The sequence below is a fragment of the Prinia subflava genome, chromosome 20 (assembly GCF_021018805.1).
Source record: "Prinia subflava isolate CZ2003 ecotype Zambia chromosome 20, Cam_Psub_1.2, whole genome shotgun sequence".
NCBI lineage: Eukaryota > Metazoa > Chordata > Aves > Passeriformes > Cisticolidae > Prinia > Prinia subflava.
The window spans coordinates 5,957,483-5,973,721 of NC_086266.1; the positions used below are offsets into that span (position 1 = coordinate 5,957,483).

At 44.7% G+C, this 16,239-nt stretch overlaps 1 protein-coding gene across 2 annotated transcripts in view; it reads right to left on the reverse strand.

Moving 5' to 3' along the window:
- Positions 1 to 933: 933 nt before the first annotated feature.
- The window catches only part of DCX (doublecortin), a 70,317-nt gene continuing 55,011 nt past the window's right edge, over positions 934 to 16,239 (reverse strand). Inside the window, exons 4-6 of one of the 2 annotated variants that reach the window (XM_063416756.1) lie at positions 12,302 to 12,424; positions 5,602 to 5,696; positions 934 to 2,335 (exon numbers count right to left, since the gene is read on the reverse strand). In XM_063416756.1, the coding sequence (XP_063272826.1) occupies positions 2,279 to 2,335; positions 5,602 to 5,696; positions 12,302 to 12,424 (275 nt within the window). In that variant the 3' untranslated portion in view covers positions 934 to 2,278. Of the gene's footprint in view, positions 2,336 to 5,601; positions 5,697 to 12,286; positions 12,425 to 16,239 lie in introns of both variants that reach the window. The other variant, XM_063416755.1, reaches the window with a different exon arrangement.

Genomic DNA, 16,239 nt, shown 5'->3' on the forward strand with positions numbered 1-16,239 from the left:
TTTTTGCTCATGACCAGTGTCTACAGTAGCACTCACAGGATTAAACAGCCAAAAATTAGCACCCATACCCAAATCTGCACCCAGAATATTTCAGCACCTTCTGTTAGAGGATCTGAAAGCACTGGACAAATGTTAACCAACATTTGGCCTCACAAGCCCCAGTGAGGTAGAACAGAGCTGTCCCTGCAGGGACAGACAGACAGATTGAGGCACAGGGTTACTCAGAGACCTGCTCCCATTCAGACACAAAATTCAGCAATGCCAAGGGCTGAGGTGTGCTGACTGCTGCACCCAAGCTTTGTCCACAGCACCATCCTTCCCCCCCAAACCCTCGACACGAGCCCTTAGCCTGTGAACTAACCCCAGGATTCTATTTACAATATTTAAAATGACCATTTAGCAGTTGTGCAGTCAGAGAGTTATTGAGTCAAATGAAGCTATCAGTGAGAACAAATGGTTTCTTGTGCAAAACTCTGGGTGTAAATGATCATGCACTAAGACTACTGGGTGCAAATTTGGTGCATGATAACTCTGACCCCTTGACAATTCCCAATCCTGGCCTCTCTCTGATAAATCTCTTTTAAAAAGTTGCATTGTAGGTATGATCACACGAGCCTCGGAAGATGCAGCCTGCACAGATTATTTCATCCCAGCAATGCAAGCAAACAAAACGTGGAGTGGCTTTGGGAACAACCCAGAATTCACGAAGCACCAAAGCTCACAAGGATAAAATCCATCCTAAGCACAAGGGGTTGCAAGGCAACAGGGAGTAGGTGTCTATGCTGGGAAAAAAAAAAAAAAAAAAAGGCAAATAGAGCAACAAAGAAAGACTTGATTGCACAGATTTCATTTAGGTAAAGTTCTGCAGGAATCAGTTTCATCAAAGCTTATTCCATGAGGGAGGGAGGCAATGGCAGCTGGCCTAGGACCGCCAGCCCTGCGTGAGGAGATGAGCTTGGCATTCTGGAGGAGGCATTGCTGATTAACAAAAGCAAAAGCTTTCTCTACATACAGCGAGTTTGTTTTTCCTCAGATAGAAGAGTTTCTTAAAATACGGGTTTTAGAACACTTCATTTGTTACATAAGTAGAGAATCTGGCCATAGTTAGGAATACTGAAGTGTAAAAAACCAAATACGAAGTCTTAAACATTACAAAAACTATCAAAACATTCAATATTTTGAAATGACCATTTCCCCTCCCCCCCTACACGTGTCTGTTTTGGCAGTGATGACAAGATTTCTAAACTGAATTGCTGTTATTATTGTTCTGCAGTTGTGGTTGGTTTTTTTTGTTCTTTTTTTTTCTGAACGTGTTTTTTAAACAAAAGAAAATTACCAGCTTCTATAAAAAAGAAGGAGCTTGAATCCTCACTCCCAAAACACAGATACAAGATTTTCCTTTATAAAAAGTGTATTGATTTTTTGCTATAAAAAGTGACCTAGAGGGTGTCAAACCTGAAAACAAATTCTCACAGTGTTTTCAGTGTTGGCTGTTCACAAGGCATTACTGTTACAAACAGAGATAGAGAGATACCATAGGGGAGGTATAAAGATTTGTTACCAGCCAGCAGCATCCTTGCATTGCATGTGGAAGGTGTTCTATTCCAGATAACTCAGCTGATTTATAGGGGTTTTACTTAATTATTAAAAAAAAAATTCTCAAACAATATTTGAATAATTTGAATAATTTGAATAATTGTACTAACCTTACTTAGCAGCTGCCACAATCATTCCTCATCTCATCCAAGCTTCTGCTGGCATATTAAGCATCAAAGTAGAAACTCCCTTGCTAGCCTCCACAATAAAACTCAGACTCTTTAGAATGCAGGTGCCCAAATTGTGGCTGGGAGTGAGGAGCTGGCAGGGCTGGCAGCGTGCAGAGGTGGAGAACATCACCTGCTCTGCTCCAGCGTGCAAACTGCTCAGCAAGGGCTCCCCTTGCACACCTCCAGGGGAGCTCTTTCACTAACTCTAGGAAAACCACATGGCTGCAGCAGGAAAAGAAATCACAGAAGAAAATGGGAAGTGCACAGAATCGCTGGCACGTGGGCCCCGGGTTTCTCACAATGCCCATTTTGCATCCCTGTAACTGAGAAGAATGGTATCCCTCTATCTCTATAGACTGGCAGGTGTTGGTTTGTGGCACAGAGAGGAGAAATCACAGAACAAAAATGACATTTAACCGTGTGTCCTTAGACTTGAGAGCACCAGTCACCTATCTGCTTGTTTTGGCAGAGGTACTTTGCCGAATCCCGAACGCAGCGCGGACGTTTCGCTCCTACATGGAATCTCCGAGGGAATCCGAGTCGTCCAGAGACAGGGGCAGGTACAAGTCCTGTAGGGGGAAAGGGGAAAATGTTAACCCTCACCAGCAGCTCCCAGCCTGGGCCACGCCAAAGGAGTTTGGCAGCTGAGGGGCTCAGTCGTGGGCAGGCAGAGGGTGGAGTGCACTGGGCTCCCCAAAATCCAGGGAGTTCCTAAAATCGAGGCAGGCTCCTTGCACAGAGGAGCAAGAGCATCTCTGTTCCTGCTGGCTGGGACAACAATGAGAAGTGTTTTTTTTATTGTTCTGGATCAATGTGTGCATTCCAGCACATGCATGAAAGAGCAGCACCTTGCCTCTAAACACATCTCTTTAAACCTGAGTCCACAGTGGAGAGTCTTACCTTGGTCTGACAGCTGCCCTCAGGACAAACCTCCAGGGAAATCACATGTTCCATGGTTTATTCTTTAGTTTAAGTGACTTCTAATCAGTTGGAAAGGTTAATAAAATAATCTCAAGTTTATTATTTGGATCAAATGCTCAATGTAAAGTTTTTCCAGTGTCCCTTTCTGGGGTAACCATTTTATTCCACTTGTTTAAAGTCCTGTGGGACAAGGAACCAGCCCAAGGGCTAAAGCTCTCCTGAGGCCTTTTTGAACTCTGACCCACACACAGATAAAAACTTTGAGCAAAATGAAGAAAACCCAAAATATTCAGGAAGGAAATCCACAGAAATCTTGATATAAGAAGAGGTAAAATAGGACTTTGTGGTGAACCCAAGCATTTATCACTTGAGCTTTAAGGGCAAAAAAGAAAAGCGATTTCATCATAAGCAGGAAATTGCTCCTGGGAGAAAGACAATGATGCATGAATATTCTGGTATCCATAACTGCTGCATTTGTGTTTGCTGATTGGCTTAACTTAGTGGAGAAAATCATAGCTGGGCTGGCTTTGCCCTCAGCAGTCACCATCTCTTACAAATGGTCTCAGGGCTGCACTGGAAATGTCATAAATTATCCAGCTGAAAACATACATAAAACATTAAAAAGGTGAGTTTTAATTCTCTTGACCAAGAAACAAATCCTCCTCTCCAAAGTTCTAAATGAAATGGAAAGTTTGGGAAATATTTTGTGCTCCTGATGCTGAAGCACAGGATGCACAGTTCTGCTGAACTGATGAACTCAGACCATGGGCCAGAGTCTGTTCTCAATTATAAATTAATAATAAATCTGGACGCACTGTGTTAAATTTGGGGTGTTTTCTCAGACTGAGCAGCTGAGAACAGAGTGAGGTCCTGAGGAAAACACAGTTTTCATCTGGATTCAGCTGTGCCTCTGTTGAACAGAGTTAGCAAATTAATTAATTAATCTGGTCCACGGTGGCTTCCACGTGGCTGCTGACTGCAAAACCTCAGCACCACCAGAATTTTTTAATTACTCTTCAAAAACTTTGGGTCAATGCTTTCAGAGTCAGGCTCAGAGGTACATTCTGCTCACTACAGAGAAACCCCCTGACTTGCTCTCACACCTACATTTGTGTCCAAGCTCCAATTCCCAAAACTGTTGGAAGCAGCACTGTGCCTATTCCAGAACTGCAAGGGCCCACGGAAATGAAAGTCAGGACTCAGCACTGAGGGGTCCTGAATAACAGGAACTGAAAAAGCTGTGACAGCTGCTGTACCTTTTAAGTAAATCAATACATGAATTTTCCATGAGCCAGCACAGGTTTCCTGCTCCCTGCCAGGATGCTGTGCTACCTGTTGGCTGTGTGTGACCAGCTCCTGTTCCACAACACAATTACCACAGCAGCTGCAAGAGTCACCTGCTACCTGTAAAACAGAGCACGGCCTTAAATAATTAAAAAAATTAAATTCTTGAGGAGTATCATCACATGATGTCACAGAGCTCCAGTAACATTTGGGTTGCTTCTGTTTAATGGGCCTGATTTGGCAACACTTTGGGCTTTTCAGGACAGGAGGGTTTACATGAAACCACATCCATCAATGATTTTTTCAAATAGTGGTACAAGCTCATGGTTAAATTGTGTCCTCTGATCCCTCTGGATGGTCTCAGGTGATGACAAGATTTCTAAACTGAGTTGCTGTTATTATTGTTCTGCGGTTGTGGTTGGTTTTTTGTACTTTTTTTTTTAATGTGTTTTTTAAACAAAAGAAAATTACCAGCTTCTATAAAAAAGAAGGAGCTTGAATCCTCACTCCCAAAACACAGATACAAGATTTTCCTTTATAAAAAGTGTATTGATTTTTTGCTATAAAAAGTGACCTAGAGGGTGTCAAACCTGAAAACAAATTCTCACAGTGTTTTCAGTGTTGGCTGTTCACAAGGCATTACTGTTACAAACAGAGATAGAGAGATACCATAGGGGAGGTATAAAGATTTGTTACCAGCCAGCAGCATCCTTGCATTGCATGTGGAAGGTGTTCTACTCCAGATAACTCAGCTGATTTATGGGGATTTTGCTTAATTATTTAAAAAAAATTCTCAAACAATTTTTGAATAATTTGAATTATTTGAATAATTGTACTAAACTTTCTCAGCATCTGCCACAATCATTCCTCATCTCATCCAAGCTTCTGCTGGCATATTAAGCATCAAAGTAGAAACTCCCTTGCTGCCCTCCACAATAAAACTCAGACTCTTTAGAATGCAGGTGCCCAAATTGTGGCTGGGAGTGAGGAGCAGGCACAGGCTGGCAGTGTGCAGAGGTGGAGAACATCCACAGCTCCAGGGGAGCAGCCAGGCCAGTGCTTTGCTCTCCACCTTGCCCAAAAAAGAGAAATTCCACAGGTAAAGGGCCAAACCCTGCTGTTGGAACAGCAGCAGTTGGTGTTTTTCTTCCAGAGGACACAAGAATATTCTTCCATGACCTATTCCTCCATGGCCATGACTTCAGTGCCTGTGGAGAGTCTATCTGAGGTATGGCTGTACAGCAAAGGCCATGATATTGCTAAGCTAGTTAAGACTTAACTGTGTGTACGTGCTGGATGTGAAAAAGCAGCAGGGTGGACGTGAAGAAGTAGCAGAGACATAAGCATAAAATTATGCTAGAATAGGGAAAATTGTAGCTACAGTGTAAATAGCAAGGCCAACTGAGCAAAGAATATGCGTCAAGATGTTGTAAACCAATCATGAGCCGTGATTTTGCAATATGCATAAGCTAATTAACAATACTATATAAGTGCAAATAGATCCAAATAAAGCTGAGACTTGCTGACCATGATAGCATGAGGCTTGTCTTCCTCTGTTTCTCTAACAAGTGCCACACAGCTCTGAGGGTGAGGCAGAAGGAGGTGTAGTAAGGTATAAGAAACGTAATACCTTGTGCTTCCGGAGGCTCCCTGGGCTGGTGGGCGTGGAGATGGGCGACTGCTTGGATTTGGGTGTGGACAGCTGGCTGCTGGAGGTCCCGTTTGCTGCCAGAAAACAAGACACAAGCTGGAAATCAGGCAAGAAGGGCTTTCTCCTTTGGGGAGATGGGAGGTCTCCAAACGTTTAACACCGTGGTTTGTTCATGTTAGATAGGAGAAAAAAACCAACAAACAAACCCAAAATTGAACAGCACAGCTGTAAACGTAACTCCAGGATTTCAGCTGCTCAGGGTGACTGCAGAATACAGTGAGATACAAAATAAATAGAGGGAGCAATATTTCACACAACAGATATTCACCAAGTCAACCCAAAGCACACATCACCAGAAAAACAGAAAGAAGATTTCTGCATTCTCAAACTGTTTAAGGGCATGATTTGAAAGCAGAGGCTGAAGATATCCTGAATCCTACCCAAGCAATGTCAGATGTCAATTAAGCACATTAAAAATTAGACAAAAAGCAGCCTGGAATGCCCTGGCTGTAGTTTGCTGTGGGTGGGATTAAGTGACCAAAGAGCCTGATGAAATGATGCTTTCAGCTGTAACAGCTGAATCTTAAATCAGTTACTTAAAATCCACCAAGTGTTTGAGTGTCTGGAGGAGACTGAAGAAGTAGAAGTAGTATTGTAGAGTAAAATGTGTGAATGCTGTATTTGTAAGAGCAAAACCAGCAGAGCTCTTGATTTAATGCCTAAGAAAGCCTCACTCGTCTTCCCTTTATGTCCCTGTGAGAAACACGGGGAGCTCAGGTTTGCAGCAAAGGCAGAGGGCAAGCAGGTGTGAAAAAAACATGTTCAAAGCCCTGGGACAAAGGAAGAGCTGCCAGCACATTAAAGCAGCTCCGATGCAACAAATTCATGGTGATGTGGCTCCTCTGTCTCCCATTTCCATGCATTTCCTCCTCTGTTGAACGAGGAGGTTTTCATTACACACAGCATTTCCTATCACAAATGCACCTTACTGAGGAAATGGCTATTTTTAAAAGGTGGTAGAAATAATGATTTATAGATAATTGGGGACCAGAGTGACACTTCACCTCCCTATCGCCCTCAGACCATTCTTTATTGATAGGGGAAAATCCTTTTCTGGAAAGGCAGAAGCTGTTTCCTGCTGGCCCCTGCACTGAGCTGTGCCACTCTACAGAATGAGCTGTCCTCCAGGCTGGTGGGGAAAAAAGTAGAGTTCTCTAACTATATGCCAAATAATGAAGGCAATTCAGTAAAAAAGAACTTGGATCTCTTTCATGTTTTATTTCACTGAGTGAATTTGTGTTTCCTATTAAAGAAAACGTGTGGAACAAGAGGACTGATATAATCTCCATTAGCTAGAATCCATTTCCAGTTTCTAAAATGCCTCTTTCTTTATCTCCAGTTGTCCCTGATCTTTCCTAAGCTGAAGAATGCCACCTAACAACTCTGCAAAAAACCCCAATTTCCCTTCCACAAACAAGACTGGAACAACAGCAGAGCCCGTGTGCAGCAAAATGGATGTAACTGCTGCAGGGCAGGACAGAAATTCTCCAATACAATGAGAGTTTTAAGTGCTACAGCAGGGATGTAAATATTTTATGAGCATCAACAAAAAGCCAGATGTGACATCCAAATCAGAAATGGAATGAGACGGAGGGATATCATTACAAATACAGCAGAATTCTGCAGCAGGAGCAACAATGAAGAAGCCCAGTTTAATTTTCTCTGCCTGCTAATGAAGAATAGTGCTCATAAACAAACTTGCCTGCATTTCCTTTGAACTGAAATGCAAGAAAATATCAGGAGGCAAAGAGCAGGTCCCAGGTGGTGCAGAGCACTGCTGCTCCACTAAAATCTGCTGATGATTTAGGGTAGCTCAGGAGCTCACCTACACTCAGCTATTAGAACTGTTCTTTAGAACCAGCTTTAATTTCAATTCCTTGTGTTTTTTCCACCATTTTATTCTTTGTGCTTTATGGCTTATTCATGGTATTGTATTTGCTCTGCAACATCAATTTACTTTCAAGTGCATATTTTATATCCTTTAACTGCAGGAGCATGTGCACCTTCTTCCCCAGGATCCTCACCTCCCCCTGTGCATGAGGCACTTTGTGCTCAGCAGAGGAATCAGCCTTGTCCAGCACATGGGAGGGAGGATGGAAAATATTCCTGTCACGTTTGAGATGAGAGATCCAGGTAAACTGAATCCTCTGTCTGCTTCCCACACAGATATTTTAGAATCCCAGAATGGTTTGGGTTGGCAGGGACCTTAAAGCTCATCCCATTCCACCCCCTGCCATGGGCAGGGACACCTTCCACCATCCCACATTGCTCCAAGCCCTGTCCATCCTGTCCTTGGGCACTGCAGGGATCCAGGGGCAGCCACAGCTGCTCTGGGCACCTGTGCCAGGGCCTCACTGCCCTCACAGGGAAGGATTTCTCCTTAATATCTAAATCTGCCCTCCTTCAGCTTAAGTCCATTTCTCCTTTGTCCTATCACTCTATGCCCTTGTCAAAAGTCCCTCTTCAGCTTTTTTTAGGCCCCTTTTTAGTCAGATTCCTATAAGGAATTGTTCCCTGAGTTTTGCCTAGGTTTGCTGGGATGACTGGGGCTCTGGATCTGAATTTCCAGTGGTGACAAGCACCAACATCTGCAAATGAGGTTAGTGAGATCCTTCTTTTGAACCCAGTCTCTGTCCACAAACAGAACTGGAAAAAGCAAAGCCTGAGGCTCACAGTGAGTGCTCAAAATGTGTGGAGACATCCATTTCTACTAATTTGTTAAATAAGGTTAATAATCCATGCTTGATTGGGGTTCCCAGGATTCTGCAAATGAGATCCCAGTCTGAGGAGCCTGAACACCACAAGAGTGAGAGGAAAAACCATGAAATCCATGGATAGTTTTGTCTCCAGGTCAGGCTTTGAAGTGCCACCAGGAAAGTAAAGAAAGGGAACAAGCAGAACAAGGACAGCAGGGAGCAAATGTAGAAACAGCAGCTTGTTCAGAGGGCACGAGCCATCCTGCCCTTCAGGACAGGAAAATAAATCCTCAGGAGGGGAAGGGCTCAGATTGCACAGGCATCCTTTGCTCAGGCACCTCCAGACTTGCAGGCACTCAGCTCTGCAGTGCTGGCACCTTTCCCCCGTGTTTGGAGGGGGGATCTCTCCTGGGTGTGCCCCGTGGGCTGGCAGAGAGCAGGACACAGGGACGAGCAGGGGACAGCAGGGGACAAGCAGGGGAGGAGCTGCTCTGTCCTGTGTGGCTCTCCCCAGACATCTGCTGCCTTTGGACACACTCATCCACGAGGACCCCTGGGAGCAGCCCTGCAGCCAGGACAGACAGACACTCTGGCTCTGTTTGCTGGTTGCTGCTGTCTGGTGAATTTGCTTTTTCTTTGAATTTGAAAATTGAATTTTTCTGTCCATTAGTGAACTGAGTCATTAAGGTCCTGCAGCAGCCTCAGAGCCCTGCTCGTGTTCTCCCCGGGACAAGTCAAGGCAAAGACATTTTCAAATTTTACTTCAGGTACCTGTGACTTTGTCCTGCTTTTAAAATCATAAGCTCTCCTATCAGAGCACACATTTTTATACAGCTGAACCCTTGTTTGGTATGTCAGTGCAAAATAAATTCATGTTTTTGTAACAAAGAAAGGATGGCAAATGACATCATTCTTTTCTCTCCTGTATTTCTCCCCTGGGATTTAGCTCTGGCTTTTGCTCAGTCTGACTCCTTGCTGGAGCAGTCTGTTAAAGGAATTTTGCCAAACTTCATGCTGACCCTACTCCATTTAAACCTCATGGATCAGAGCAGAAGCACACAGATTTCTCTCCTCCTGTCCAGTTTTCCTCTGTCGTGTTAGGAGAAGGAATTGGAGGGTGCCCTGCAGGTGTGGTTTGGTGTGGATTTCACTGCTCTAAGCTGTGTCTTTTAGCAAAGCTGGCTCCCTAGGGAGGAAAATCAAGGCTAGAAATACACAGAAGCTTTGTAACTCCAATTCTGCCAGAAATCCACTGGCATTGCCTAGGAAGTACAGATACAGGTTGGGTGTTAGTGAGGGAAGGGAGAAAGGATTTCCCTTGGGAAAACAAGGACTGGGGTGTGTTCCCATCTCCTTAGAGCGAGACACTGCTTTGTTCTGCATTCATTCATTGAATTTTCATCCATTCCCTGAAATGACTGCATGGCAAGAGAAAAGCACCCTGCCAAGAAAATAATGTTCCAATCTCTTCCGTGCATTTGCTACCTCACTTTTTTGGATATCCTGGGAACTGAAGGGCTCTGGCTGCCTGAAGGGATTGAGCTTTTCCCAGTGAGGCCCTGACACCTCCCTGTGAGCTGGGTTCAGACTCCTCTCACCCAAAGATTTACCTCCAAACCTGCACTGGCATCAGTGCCCAGAACATCCCAGTGGCCTGGGAGACCTTGGTGGGAAGAAAGGACACAGAAACCTTCACAGAAAAGAGCTGGGAAGAACAGAAACAACACAAAACCAAGGAAACTCTCATGAGTTTCCACATGACAACCAAAGCAGAGTGAAAGACAACAAAGACAAGAGGTACAAATGGGTAGGAGAGCAAACACATAGCAGAAATATTGCGCATATTTGAAGTAAAACTGCTTTTAAATAGTTTCACGTATTCAATGGGTGAGATTCTGTGGGGAAAAAAATAGGTCAGATCATCTTTTATTAATCAGACTTCATTCAGCTTTGCTTTTTGAACGTGATAACGCAAAAATCCCATCTAAATGTAAATATTGATTCTTAAAAGATGTGTAAATCCACTTAATTTATTACTAATTCAGTACAAGAATACAAAATGGTGTTCTTGTTTCTCTCTGTCCTGAGAAAACAAGAGTCTTCTATTTTTCAGTACTGAAAGAGCTCAGTCTTTTATTCTCATTAAGCAGGACAAGTGCCATTTTTTCCTTTATTGAAATTACAGGAAAGCACGAAAGACCCTTGTCTGGACAGATTAAAGAAACCTGATTTACTCTTCAGCACTGACCTTAACTCCAGGAACTGGTTATTGTTCAGCCTTTCTGGTTGTTTTAATCCCCCCCTGAAAAGCTCTGCTAAGTGTGTTCATTAAAGCTCATCAGATGAGTCACCATCCCAGGCCTGGTTAAAATCTGTTAAATCAGGCACACAATAATTGCCATTTCGTATTAAACTCGATGTTCATGCAGTAAACTCTGGCTCTGATGGGAACCAGCACCTGATGCTTGTGGAGAAGGTTTAAAGCTGCTCATGCATGAGCACTGAATGTTACCTCTGGGTTTTGGTAAATCAACTTCACGTTTCCCATCGTGCCTCCACAGCTTTAGCACACGTTTGGGATTGTGAAAGTGGTTAAATTATGGCAATTAATACATTGAATTGAATACAATGATACAAAATACCTCAAAACCTGGCCTGAAAGAGGCCTGGAAACAGCCCCAAAACAGCCCCAGAATGCCCCCAAATCCCCCTAAAATTAGCTGGAAAACAGCCTGGAAATGCCCCCAAAATCCCTCAGAAACACAATGGAAATGGCCTGAAAATGACCCCTAAATACCCCAAAAAACAGCCTGAAAATGCTCTGAGTTTGACAATAGCCAACAATGGAACCCCAAAGAAAAACTTTATGAATGTAAAACCACCTTAGAAAGAAACATTTTTTAAAAAAAATACAGACTCTTGGCATGTGCCAACCAATTTCACACTGTCTCTTTAGGCAGCTGAAGAACACCCACACCCTCTAAACAAATGAACTGCTTCCTGAGGGAGCTCCTTCTGACTACTGCCAAGAGAATTTTCTGTCTAATAATCCCATTTCTACTGGTGGTCAGCTGTTGTGGGGTGTTCCCATGCAATATGCAGCGTGTTAGCATGATGGTGAAATGAATTTCTGGTTTATACCACCTGTGCTGGTGCTGTGGGACACCTGAACTCAAGCTGTGAAGCTCTCCTGGAATTCTGACATGTTTAATTGATGATTTGGCCATTTTAGTGAGAGGCCATGTGTGGAACAGAACAGGCAGGCAGGTGAGAGATCCATCATAACCCCAGAAGCTCTCCATGACTCTAAAAACCATCAATTACCAGGATTACTGCAATATTCAGCCCAGCCTTGGAGTGACAGCTCTCCACGTGTGCTGCCAACCCAGGTGCTGCTGAAGAAGGAGGGAGGCAATTTCAAATGGTGCAAGCTGCTGCAGCAAATTAGGATTCCCATTTCCCCTCTCTTCCATTACTGAATGTCTCAGTGGCACATCAATAAACCCATCACCAGTTCTGCAATTGCAAGGTCACTGCTCTCCTTTAAATAATGACTGGAAGGAGCCACTCCTGACCTGTGCAATAATCACCATTTGCTTTGCACAGCAGGTTACCCTCAATCATTCTGTGTCTACAGGGACCATCTGGGAGCACTGTGGGCCTTGATTTCCTGCCTGGGGGATAAAAACTTCTTCCAAAATATTTTTGTGGAAGGAGGCTGTGAGACTATGGGTGCCTCAAGCCACAGCTGCACTTCACCAACCCGGGAGATTCCTTCCCAATATTTATTAAGCACCCTCATAGCTCCTTGTTCCCAAAAGACACAAGAGTTTCCTCTGCAAGCACAGGGAGTTTGTGCTTTTCCCCTGAGCACAGTGAAACCCAGACACCAAGAAAGGGTCACTCACCATCCTGGTGGTTACCTGAATCGGCGGGGGACTTGCTGCGGCGCATGGGCGCGGGGCTCTTGGCCGAGCTCTTCTGAGGGGTGGGGGAGGATTTGCTGCCCGTGGCCCCTGCTGGGCTCCCCTTCATCACCCGGCACTCTGGGGAGACACAAACACGCCCATTGCTTTTTGTCTTCTTTTCTGCCAGAGTGGGGATTAAATGCTTGAGGTGGTGTTTCGTGTTCGGACTCAGATGTTCATTAATTCTTACCTATATTAGTCTCACAAGCTGTGAGTTCTACAGCACTTCTAGCTAACAAACTAAAAAATGGCCCCATCTTTCTCTCTACAAGGCCTTTTAAGGATAAACTGTCAAGTTATGAGATGACACCCATATTATTTTTACTTTTAACCCAATAACCAACCACCTGTGGCCCACAACACGGACTTTTGTACCCAATTACAAAACACCACCCAGACCCATGAAGAAGAAGGTGAAAAAGAAGGACTCAGCCTCTGCCCTAAAACCTCCATCTTGCTTTATATATATTACTCTATTCTAAACCCTTAAACTCTAAGTTTTCCACCCTGTGATCTCACACACTTCTATTCAAACTCCACACCCACAATCCCAGCGCTGTCACTCAATTTTGGAAGCCTTTTCCAAGGCCTCAGGTCACTGCAGTGTTTGCTTGGGGGTCAGTGCCTGTCAGCACAGAAAGTCTGGAATTCCCAGTGCCCAGGGCTCCAACACCCACCTGGTTCCAGGTGGGGAACAGCCATGGGCAGCTCAGTGCTTTGTCTGCAGAGAGATGCAGGAAATACCAAGGGCAAGAGAAAAGCTGATGTCATCCCTTGGTCTCCAGGGCTGAAAGGAGACTCCTCAAGGGGAGGGCAGAGAGAAGAGCTCTGCTCCTCTGGAGGAGGTGCTGAGACTCTGTGGGCTCAGGCTGGCTCCTACCTGTGTCCTACCAACATTTTCTGCCCTTCCCCTTCCCTTGGCTCTCATGAGCACAATGAAACTGGTCAGCATTGACTGAGGGAACTCTCAGGCCAAGAAAATCCAGTTAATTTTGCTGTGGCCCTGCCATGAAGACCCAGTGAGAGGAACAATGAGTGCCCTTTCTGCAGGTGCAGAAAGCCAGCAAACAGCTCTTGGTGTGATGTCAATAAAGTGTCCAAGTGGCAGATGGGGCAGCTGCCCCAGGAGAATTCCACCCAGCTGGGATCAGCCTCTTCTGCCCTCAACAAGCTGCAGCTCCTCAGATGCAGAGAGCAAAGGAGACAAAATGGTTTTACAAAGCACATCCTCTGTGCTGGCCACTCGGCCCTTTCAGCAAGGTCTGTATAAACAAGCCCAGCAGATTTATGTACTGGAAGACGTGAGCAGATGAGAACCCCAACTGTGCTTTCCTAAAAATTAAATAGGCCAGGAAGAGAGGAAAATGTAAACATGATCTAGAGAGTCCTGCAGAGGGGAACTGAAATGCTAACAAACCTCCACGTGTGCCAGGATTTCAGGCACGCCTGATCTTCAGAACCAGGTTTTATTTACACTGAGAGCTAACAGAAAAAGAACTTTCCACCCCTCAAGTTATTAACTTAACCCAGTTAAGGAGAAGGCAATAAAAAAGGGATTTCCTTTTTGTCAAATGTTAGCTGGGCCCACCTCATCTCCTCCTACAGCTTGTCCTCACCAAGATGTGAAAAATGTGTCGTTTTTACAGATGTGGATTACGTGTTCCACATGCAGGCAGTTTTCTGTGGCAAAGTTCAGCTCAGCCCCACATGCCCCACTGGAAGGGAGTCCCCAGTGGAATTAAGGCAGCACAGAGCAGATAAATAATTGGCCAACAGAAAGCAAGCTGTCTGACCTAAATGTATGTGTTATTTAATTATATATCAGTGTATCTACGAAAATGTAATTGCCTTAAATTTTTCCCCAGGCTTTCCTCATTCTCAGCCAGCCACGGGCCCATCTCTGCCTCTTCTGGATGGTTTGAGACAGAGTTTTGCAGCACAAGAATGTGAGAAGAGGAGGCCTTGTGCTCCAGGGATGCTGCATGGCAAGAATTAAACCTACAGCCAGCTTATTTTCTCTCCTGCAAAATCGATTTTGGAAATGGTAAATCAGGGATAGAAGAAGTTGTGGGGTTTTTTTTCCTTCAAAAATACTTGAATTCTCACAGATGATGTCACAGAGAGGTTTGTGGAAGTCCAGCAGCAATATAACCCAAATTTTTTGTACATGAAGAGCAGTACTGATGTTGTGAGGGGACTCCAGGGGTGTCAGGCAGCTGTGTTTAGTCACCTGAACTACTCACAAAAAAAAAAAAAAAATAAACCTAAAAAGTAAAAATACTTCATGTTAGGTCGTCCCAGGAGCTTCCAAATTTATCTTCTTCCCAGGGGAGTAATTCCTTGGAAGGAAACCTGGCTTTGATTTTCCAGCACAGAAAGGCTGACTCTGAGGGATTCCTCCAGCTCAGCCCTTGGCAAGCGTCAGCACACGAGAGGCAATCCCTGAGCTCTTGCAGGAGGTGGAAACCTGGCAGTGCTGGGGTTGGTGTAAAAAGACCTCTAAATGTCACCAAAATGAGACATTTCCACGATGCTGAAACCAGTGGGTGCAGAAGGGACAGAGCAGTGTCCTCTGGAAGGTGCTCAGCAGCAGGGATTAGAGGGTGGAAGCTGTGGTGGGCAGCCAGGAGGAAAAAGATGACATAATCCTCCCTTGTGCTGCTTCTCTTTCTGTTTCCTGATGTCCTGCCAGAGCGAACATAATAACCACCAATCCTGGTGTGTGTCATCCAAACAGGCAAGAGGAATTTCCCCATGACAGACGAGGTTTTAGCAAGACACTCATCTGCAAAACCTCAGGATTTCCAGCCCTCCTGGCAGCATCTGCCTTGGAACAGGAATGGTGATGGGTGTGCAGTGGGAAAAAGCTGCTGAGGCTCCTGAGAGCTGCAAGGCTCCCCTGAAAACACCCCTGGAGCTCCTTCCTGCCTTCCCAGCAGCAAGCTTGGCTTCTTTCTGCCAGAGGAATCCAAGCTGGAGAAGCGAGCAGTGACCAGAAGTGGAGGCAGAGAGCTGGGCTTTCCATCCAGTTGTTGTGCCAGGACTGCATCCAAGCTGTTTCCCAGCGTGGAGCTCCCTGTGGAGCTGACTCAAGTGCTGAGTGGTGAAAAATGTGGAGCTCAGCTTACAGATCACTTCCCCAGCCTGACACAGGCTTTCTGCTCTGCCTGCAAAGTCTCAGCTGAACCTCAGAGACTTCCTTTGAATCACCCAAGAGCATCAAATGGGTTCATCTGGAGTACACAGGTCAGAAGTACCAGCACTAAAACACTAAAATAAAATCAGGCTTGCAAAGGAGTTGTAAAAAACCACGGGGCTTAGAGATTAGAGGCTGCTTGACTTCCTGGCATGCAGCAAAAATCCTCTTTGTTCCTCAGTACAGAGCAGGTTTGGGGTTGTGTTCCTTACACAGCACACCTGGAGCTCTGGGAAGTGAGCTTAGATGCTTGGAGACCACATTTTTTAAATTTAAATGGTCAAAATGACATTAATTTCCTCTTGCTGCACTCATTGGCACCTGCAAATGGGTGGATACAGTTGCCAGGTGGGGTGGGTGGTATGTCCTACAAGCAAGCTCTGTATATTCTGTAAAATCAAAGATTTCATGGTTTAACTGATCAGAGACTCACACTATTACAGACTTGCAGTGGTAACAAGGAGAAAAAATGGTGCTGTCCCAGTCATGTCCCCAAAAAGGGAATTATTGCCCTGCTTTTTGAATCAGCAGAAGTAAGCAGTGGAAATGTGATTCTTTTTTTTTTTTTTTTACTTGTTTCCATTTTAATCTGCATGTGTCTGCATAAGGATGATTAGTTCTCAAGAGAAGTGCATCTATCTGCCTGTGACTGGAGAAAATTGAAAGCATAAACACTCCCAGATTTTGCTGTAAATGT